General features: G+C 46.2%; 1 protein-coding gene and 1 long non-coding RNA gene across 4 annotated transcripts in view; both read right to left on the bottom strand.

Annotated features, from left to right (window-relative positions):
- The window catches only part of LOC106815715, a 1,802-nt gene extending 381 nt beyond the window's left edge, over window positions 1-1,421 (bottom strand). Inside the window, exons 1-2 of one of the 3 annotated variants that reach the window (XR_001394777.1) lie at window positions 329-1,397; window positions 13-292 (exon numbers count right to left, since the gene is read on the bottom strand). This is a non-coding gene — a long non-coding RNA (uncharacterized LOC106815715). Of the gene's footprint in view, window positions 1-12 lie in introns of all 3 variants that reach the window. The other 2 variants (XR_001394778.1, XR_001394776.1) reach the window with 2 other exon arrangements.
- Window positions 1,422-1,457: 36 nt separating this feature from the next.
- LOC106815710 (death domain-associated protein 6-like) overlaps window positions 1,458-9,384 on the bottom strand; it is a 13,166-nt gene continuing 5,239 nt past the window's right edge. Inside the window, exons 5-10 of the mRNA XM_014820213.1 lie at window positions 8,839-8,952; window positions 7,904-7,967; window positions 6,103-6,287; window positions 5,504-5,636; window positions 1,524-2,384; window positions 1,458-1,471 (exon numbers count right to left, since the gene is read on the bottom strand). Coding sequence (XP_014675699.1) covers window positions 1,458-1,471; window positions 1,524-2,384; window positions 5,504-5,636; window positions 6,103-6,287; window positions 7,904-7,967; window positions 8,839-8,952 — 1,371 coding nt within the window. The remainder of the gene's footprint in view (window positions 1,472-1,523; window positions 2,385-5,503; window positions 5,637-6,102; window positions 6,288-7,903; window positions 7,968-8,838; window positions 8,953-9,384) is intronic.

Here is a 9,384-nt window from a genome sequence, read left to right as displayed (position 1 = left end):
GCACAGAGTAACCTCCACACCAGCTCAAACACAGGCACAGAGTAACCTCTACAACAGCTCAAACACAGGCACGGAGTAACCTCTACACCAGCTCAAACACAGGCACGGAGTAACCTCTACACACCAGCTCAAACACAGGCACAGAGTAACCTCCCCACACCAGCTCAAACACAGGCACAGAGTAACCTCTACACCAGCTCAAACACAGGCACGGAGTAACCTCCACACACCAGCTCAAACACAGGCACAGAGTAACCTCCCCACACCAGCTCAAACACAGGCACAGTGTAACCTCCACACACCAGCTCAAACACAGGCACAGTGTAACGCTATATGTAAGACCGTCCTGTTTAACGTGTGCTACCGTCCCATCTTTAGGATACATTGTACATGTAACAGAGTTAAATACTCTGTCACGCACACAGTAGGCCGATTTATACGGCAGTTGCTGATACTGCTCTGTAGTTAAAATATATACAAGCCTCAATGTGGGTCGAACAAATGATGTGACATTATGTACAACTGAATTCATGCTTTGTACGGATCAAACCTAGTTCTGCTTGTTCAAGCTCATTAAACAATTGCACGCAGTCGAACACCTAGCTACAATAAATACAATGAGGATGAATGTGAACTGATGGAATGTACCACGTGTTTAATCTGATCGTTCTGCACCTCGCCATGAACTAGACCGGATCCCAACCTTTGGAAAATAAAGCTGGTCGACTGCACAAGAGCACCTGTAATCGATCGATCAATAGCCCACTCATTTAATAACGAACCAGACCGCACGCTATCTGACAGAGGTATAGCATGTAGTAGTAGGAGGAGCTACAGTAGTGCACAAGTTAAAACATAGATCGGACGACACTACTTCCGGTTAGAAAAAAGGAGAAACTAGACACGAGGGAACTGCTCTGCGTTGCAGCGCCAACGACCGACCGATTGTCTAGACTAGTCGATCTTCACTATTTCAACTTCGGAGTTAGAAAGCGTGTGAGAGGGTGTGCGTCGCGGCGCGAGCATCGGTAATGAACAGCGAGGGTTCGCGACGGATGCTGCGAGACGCGGTTGCCTCGACTCCTGCATCGCGCCGCGATAGTACGGAGTCGCCGCCGAGAGCCGCGCTGAGGTCAGCGCGACCATTCCAGATGGCGCCACGGTCAGTCGCCGTTCGACGGACATGCCGACGGCCATTGTTGCGTTCGTGCGCCCCACGTAAGCAAGATGCTGCGAGGCGGTGGCTGCCGTCGCCGTGGCAACGTCCAACGCCGGCATCGGTATGAACGCCGGCTCCATCTGGTGGGGCCGAAGCGAACCGCCCGTCACCACCGCCGCCAACACGGGAAACGACTTGCGAGCGCTCTGCCGCTGCGTCGTCATCAGTTCCACCCGTCGCTGCTGGGGGGCGCCACCGTACGAGCCGCGCGGCTGCCACGACGGGAACGCCTGCGGCGCTACCTGGCGGCCGCTGGGACCCGCCGACAAACTCATCACGCTCAACACGCGAATCTCGTTGTTACACGTCCGCTCCGACTCCGGTCGCGCCGCGCGGACGCCCGCCGGCGCCCCCTCGTGGCGAACCTCGTTCGACTCGACATCGCTGTCGCTGTCCAGCAGTTCGATGACTTCGACGGTGGTGCCACCTACTGGCGGGCGTCGGGAGCCGCCGCCTGCCTCGCTCTGATCCGCCCTCAGCATCTCCTGAAGGATGATGGGCATGGCTTCTGGGGAGGACGGCGACGTCTCCTCGTCGCCGTCACTCCTGCTGCGCCCTCTGGTGGCATTCTCCGCGGGATCGGAAGTGCACATCGACGTCCCCGCATCGCCGTCACTACCGCTGCGCCCTCTGGTGGCGATCTCATGTTTCACCGTCGCTACCTCGCCGCCGTTCTGGCTGCTTCCACTAGTGGCGCCCCCCAACTCTTCCTCTGCACTGCCGGCAGTCGTTGTCCTGCACTGCCCAGAGGTGGCACCACTGGGAACATCTGCGTTAGCGATGTAATTAGTGGGCACCTGCTGACAGGAGGCGCTGCCACTAAACTCCGTGGAATCCTCGCTGGTGGCGGCGGTGAGTTTTTCGACACCGATTGCGTGCGGATTTTCTTCCGTCGCAGTTACGTCGTTACTGGTACCTTCAATATCGTCGGACACCGATTTCTCTGCCTCCTCCTCTTCCATCGCATCTTCTGCTTCTTCCTCAAGTTCACTTTCATCCTCCTCCTCCTCCTCCTGCTCTACCTCATCTTCCGCAGACTGAGAGTCAATGCCGGCAATACCCGTGCTGCTGTCCTCCTCCTCTGATTCAGACACCTCCCCGTCTTCCTCCTCCTCCTCATCCTCGTCTGCATGGCTGTCTCTGGACGTGTCAGCTTGTTCCGTGTCTGCAAAGACAGACTTCTTTCAGTAGCGCTCACATCAAGACGGCGCACCGGAGCGCAGTACGTGATCCGTATCTCATTCGCATCTCCTACTCGTCTCCCCGGCAACGTACCGATCGCGACGCGCGCAGCACGATTACCAGCGCGAGAGATCGAGTGTCCGAATTTTTTGAAAACAAATCGTAATAATGTGTTGGATGCTGTAATTCTCCTGCAAGTGCTCGTGCAGCTAACGTAGTAATTACAGTATTGACCTACATAACGCTTGGGATACGTACGTAAATGGGAAAAAGACTGGGGCTCTGCACCTACAGTATATATATATAATTATATACACATCCATATATATAGGAATAAATCTTACAATTGTTGGTAAATAGCTCTAAAACACATCCCAAGGCATATCATAGATTGCTACTTTATTATCATTAGACCACATATAAATTGTAACAATAGCTCAATTTCTATTATGCAAATGAATTATTTGAAAAAAAAGTTTGACTGTGGGAACGAAAATACTCTGACTACAGACACACATGTAGAAATCTAGACAATGACAATCACAGATACATATACATGCACGTACACACACACATATGAAAACATTATCTACACGTGGCAAATAACTCTTCTAACTGCTCCCATGCTACACAATTTCTCATTAAAAACTCGTACATAAAAATACTCTAAATTGTATAAGAAAGTTTACATTTAATTGAAATTTACAATGGTCTGATGGTACAGAGAAATTTATCTGATTCTATTAGTAATGTATCTACTACGCTACACAGTGTAGGTAAGTAACTGGTTCTATGAACACAGTCACGAGTTTATCTAACTGTGGTTCGTTGCAGGAGAACAAATCTACAGCTGTGTCTAGAACACTGTCACATCAACTACCACAATTCAGAGAAACGACAGCATTTTGCCAGGGATTTGAAACGTCGACTTACAAGCTAAGATGTTCCCTTGACAGCTAACAGGTCCCTAGACAAGTACTTTTGACGTGCAATTAAAAAGTGCAATTCTTGTTCTCCTCAATCAAATTATTATTAAATTTTCAATTAAAATCAATTCAATTTCATTTGAAATATCTTTTCTAATTTAAATTTAAATTATCAAATTATATACTGACATCGATCACTACTGAAAAATTTATTTTTTCTCACGGGATCCATCAAACATGATATTCTAGAAAAATCCTCAATACTACCTACCCTTTCACATTCCACTGTTTTATCCTCAACGTTCTAAAAAAATTACCTGTATTTCATTTCATAAATCATGCTGGTCCTATCGATTTTGAGATATGCCAAAAAACACAGACAACCTCGTCACTAACAAGACTACATGGTCTCCACAACATTGTAATGTATGAAATCTAATACGGAAAATCCCTGTATCAATTCATTCAGTCTGGTCTCGCACACGCACAATACACACCACACGTAGAACAACCTAAATCTAATGTGGCACATGCTGTGACACTAGTAACAACTACAACACACACACGCACGCACACACACACACAGATATCAGATGACATGTTCCATTTAGATACAAAGCTCTTCCAAACAATAACCATTGAATAGGTGCACCCAGTGACATAGTTAGGGGGGGGGCAAAGGGGGCCATAGCCGATTGCCATAGCCATAGTTGATCCGAAAGTAAAAAAAATAAAAATAAGAATTGTACTACTAAAGAGATAATTGTCGTAATAAGAATGAAGGCTGTACATGTACTCAAAAGTGCCTCAAATACCATCTCCTGCGATCTACATTTTCAAAATTTTCTGGGGGAGGACCCCCATACCCCCCCCTGTTTTTCACCCCCCCTCCTCGGAATCCTGGATCAGCCACTGAACAGTTACATAACTTGAGAGCAGAGAACAACGAACAAAAATGTCGCCTTTTTGCATGGCGCCAAAAACAAAGATTGCAGAGCTGCGAGGTGGGGGAGCATAGGGTGTGGAGAGGCAGGCAGAGGGACCATTAAAATATTAAGTCATCCAATATTTTGCGCAGTCCGCTGTTTTTAGCCCCCCCTGTTAAAAAATCCTGGCTACGCCACTGGGCGCACCCTGTGTAAAAATCACAGTACAGCAACAATAAACACTTTTCACCGCGTCTCTCTCTTTCTGCAAAGTGTGGTCAGGGTTTACCATAGAGCTACATCTGAAAGTCCGATATACTTTACGAAATTTCCTAGCTACTGGTTTTGGTCACCTGACAATGTTAGTGGTGTGTTAATGAGAACACCATTCAATGGCCTGTACTTTCTGATGCCAGCTCATCATAGTTATTGCACATCATTATATTTATAGCAGTTAAGAAACAAAATAAATTATGATAACGAAACCTTGTCACTTGGGTGAGAAATACAGACGATACCAATGCGCGGGCTCAAGCTTGCCCGTGGAAAATGCATGACGTGCAATCTGGTAAACAATAGCTGAGAATTTCGGTATCTTTTCGGCATATTTTGGTCTTTTATGAGCCAGTCAAATCACATAAAAGAATATATATGTGATGGAAATTTTACACAGCAGTGTTTATTACTGTAGTACTGGAAAAATTTACATGTAAGATGCATCAATTCAAGTCTTAACTTATGAACGCATGATGAAAACCATCATATCAGACATAATAACGTAACTACTCCCTAGTCGGGCCGAGATTTGCTGCATTCATGACTGGCCATAAATTGTGCTAATACTACAGCAGCACAAAACTTTTCGGCTAATTTCAACAAAGTATTTTTGATTTCTTCGCAAATCCGGTGGAAATTCTACCGGTATCGATTAGCGACACACTCTCTCTACACAGATCTATGTTTTCCGCAACTTGCAACTTCATATTGAGAACATAATCTCTATTTGGATTTGGTAGCTAAAGATCAGATCTGCTCCCAATGCCTACTAGCATTTTGGCTGCAGTCAGCGAAACTTTGAATATCAAATAATGGCAACCCCAAGGAACCATACTCTCTAACCACCCCTCTACTCTCCCCACTGACGTCAGCAACAACCCGTTCTTTTGTTTTCTACGCGTCAGCGGGAAACCTCGATGGGCGTAAACACGGTGCCCCGATCGACCTTCAAGAAGGACATCTCCCTTGCACACCTTCATCGTCATCATCCACGACATCCTCCTTCTCCTCAGCATCGTCGCTGCTGCTATCCACCTCCCCAGATATCGACACCTCCTCGGGTTGCAGACCCAATTCCACCTCTTTCTGTTCATACTTATCCAACACCTGTGAACAGGGCAGAAAAAACTAACCGATCAGTCGGACGGCATGAGAAAGCGAAAAAAAGATGGTCAACGCAGTGAATTTTTGAGTATTGACATAAATGTTATTTGAAAATAAGAATCGCCATTCGTGGAACGGGGTGTTGCTTCCTGTCAAGCAAATAACAAGCGAGCGTGCCCGTATAAGTTGATTCTCATTTGTTCAGTAACAAGTAAACATGCCTGCGCAAGTCGCTTCTTGTCAAATGAAGAACAAGTGAACAACACCCGCCTTCCACCCTCAAACCAAATGACGAGCAAACACATCCGCCCCAGCGCATCAAACTAACGACAAGTAAACGCCCCCCCCCTTAACCCCCGCCACATAAAACCAATGACAGGCAAACAAGCGACCCCCACCCTCGTGCGACATCAAACCGACAACAAGTGAACATGCCTGCGCGAGTCGCTTCTCGTTTGACCGCCCGTGCGCTTCTGTCCAGTGCTTGTCTCAGCTCCTCGCTTTCCTCCGCCGGATCCATCGCCGCCGCCCCCTCCTCCCCCGCCGTCGCCGCGGCAACGTCCGTCAGGTGGCAGCCGGGCAACTGTCGGGCGGCGATAATCGCGGCGGTCGCTGCATCGCACTGCCAGCTGCTCTCCGACATCAGCGGAACACCTGCGCGCGAGACTCGTCACGCCGGACGCGCTGAGGCACAGGTTAGCCTTGCCGTTCACCTGCGTGACGAAGTTACGTTCATCTATACATATATATTTACCCACACTACACCACGTACTCACTCACTCGCTCATTATGTAATCTCATCTGACTCTAAACCTACATGCAGTGCGACGGCACGCGACGCGATGTTACGAATCAGCACGCATGTACGCATCGCCTGCGACGGCGACTGCTAGACACACACACACACACGGTTGTCACGCATGTACGCGACGCACAGGGCTCGAAATTAACGACCGTTGATGCGGCACCGACGGCAATTGCCAGCGTGCCCTATCAATCGCGGGACTGCCCTGAAAATCCAACCCGACCGCGGCAGTGACCTGCCTTGCCCTTTTCTGTAATTGCCGTCGGTGCTCTGACCTCTGGCCCTAGACTGGTGTTCGCGGACCGCCACTGTTTGTCGCAGGAGCGGTGTACGATTCTCTAGCAGGCGTGAGGCGGGATACCGAGTCTACCAGCAGCCAAAAAACAATAACGTGGTATTGCTACAACCGCTGCCACGATCGATAAATAGGTGCACCTGTGTATGCCCGTTGGTAGAAACACGAATTTTAAATGCTGCACCGCTGGACTCGGGCCCTCGCGTGCGATTTTAAGCGCGGGAAACGACGCTCGCGCAAGAATGGCCAGTGATCTGGACGTGTGTAGCTTGCCCAAGTGCCAGTAAATTTAGAGAAATTTTAGGCTAGAATTCATACCGATGACACAAAGTTTTCCCATAACAATGGCCTTGGTGCCTTCTCAAATTGTGAGAGTTGCTTGATGCCTTTTAAAATGCCTCGGTGCCCATCCAATTTTAGAGAAAATTCAAGGCAATTTCTCACCATTGGCCGCAAAAATTGCCTTGCCCCCTCCTCACGTCGTTAATTCGAGCGTGCCATTGCACGCACGCACGCCACGCGACACACTAACGCATACATACTAATCTCAATCAAATCTAACCTACACGGGACGCCAAACACACGCACTTACACCGCACACTTACACGCACAAGCGGACGCACCAACACACACAAATATCTACTAACCACACGCACCAAATGTAATCTTGTTAGCCGTGGCATATAATTATAAGAACAGGTAAGAAAATTTCGACATTCGCTTGCAAACATCTGCCCAGAACGTCGACAGCTCTGATTGCTTGCAAATCTGAAACGCACGCATTAAAGTCGAATGTACGTCATTGAATTCTAAGCACCATCAAGTAGTATATTTGATGTGTTATATTTGTACAAATAAAATGGTAATAGAAAAATACAATTAGGTTTCTGTTTTACCTTTTTCATGCATTACATATCTTGTCTTTATTATGGCCCTAATTTGCCGGTGAAAACCCGAGGAGGACGCCAGTATCTTGAACAGGTACTGGAGGCGAATAGTGTTAGACAAAACAAAATACCAAATACCGTCTAGATTTTGGCAATTTAAGCCAACGTTAAAAACACCATTTTTCATCAGGTGAGAGTTTGAGGATCATAGTTAGGTAAGGTTAGTTTCTTACTTTTAATGTTATAAAAAAAATCTGCACATTTTTTTTTACAAAATTTTTACCATAGAAAATTCCGCTGACGTAGTCAAGTTTAAAGGAGCCGTATTCCTCACCTTGTCCACTACCCTGCAGATGTCATGGAAATCAGGAAAATCATCTTGCTTCTTATTGATGAAGCCGCCTCGACGGATCGATTGACCTCATGATAGCGGCTGCCTGAAGAAACTCAGTATTCTCAGGACACACGAACACCAGGAGACAGCAAATGGGGGACAAGTGATCAACGTCAGTCCTTGCCTGGTGCTGAACACTAGAAGGCTGGTATTAATTAACATCTAAACATCTACGTCTGTGTAAAGAACACTATGAGCATGCAGGGTTACCACTCGAACATACTTCATAGCGAAAATCGCTTTTCCATGTAGGCGCCCGTTTTCTGACGTTCTTCCCCTTCAGTCTCGCACAACATGTTCACACCTGTCCACAGAAAATCGATCGGTAACTGCTGCTTCAGACTTCCAATTGTTGTATTAAGCCCCGTTTGCAATGTAAATTCTACTTATCCATGTTCTTTCACGTGAATACAAGTGTTACAAACCTCTTGGTCATCACCACTCTTGTTCACAATTGGTTAATATATTCTCAGTTATGGTGTGTTGCAACTGGGCAAATAATTCAAACGCTTCTGACTGTGCTGTGTGAGTGTGAAGCTTCTAGAAGCAAATAATAGCTACAAACAATAATATTGCACACAAATGAGATATTGTGAGCAAGAAATGCTATTAGTATTATCCACACCACTGCATAGCTGATATCTGCTATAGCTTTAGCCAAAAAAATACTAACTTATTATCATACAGATACACAGATATACAGATCATACAGATATTTGGAAAGCAGTATTTACTGAGTGAGTTATATTTATAGAAATTTGAATCGGTGGAATTAAAAGGCTGCGTGTGGAAGCGGATTTGCATGCTTTGCGGACTTCACTAACTTTCACAAATCGTTTCTTGAGCTGTTCCTCTCTCAGGTAATAGGAAGCATCACTATCCATATCCTCCAGCGACATCTCTTTCTCTTGTAATCTCCTGATCTCTGTATCCAGCAGCTGCACAGCAGACACAACACGGATAAAATAATAAAGACTTTACTTCGAACATAATTTCCAACCAGTCTCGTGTTTCCTCCACTTTTACGACACTTGCCGTTAGTGCTTGAGTAACAGAAACTGTCTAGAGTAGCAATAAAATGTCTTAGAACCTTCATCACAGCTATATTCTCAAAAACATGCACGATTTCAATTTACTCGTATTGATTACAGTTGCCACTTCTTGCGAATCTCGAAATAAATCCATCAATTACTTCAGGGAAATGCACATCTGCCCTTAAGTTGATTCTGAAATTTTAGGGTGTCACGTCTAAGGCCAAAACAAAATATAGGTGTGGTTACGGTTTCCCGACCAACCCTATTTATTCCCAGTGACCCTAAACATGTTATTGTAAATTTTCTTTATTATTTAAAGTCAAAAAAAAATAATAT

This window comes from Priapulus caudatus, unplaced genomic scaffold (assembly GCF_000485595.1).
Source record: "Priapulus caudatus unplaced genomic scaffold, Priapulus_caudatus-5.0.1 Scaffold1182, whole genome shotgun sequence".
NCBI lineage: Eukaryota > Metazoa > Priapulida > Priapulimorpha > Priapulimorphida > Priapulidae > Priapulus > Priapulus caudatus.
Note: the sequence above shows the minus strand (reverse complement) of the source record. Positions and strands in the feature narration are given on the sequence as shown.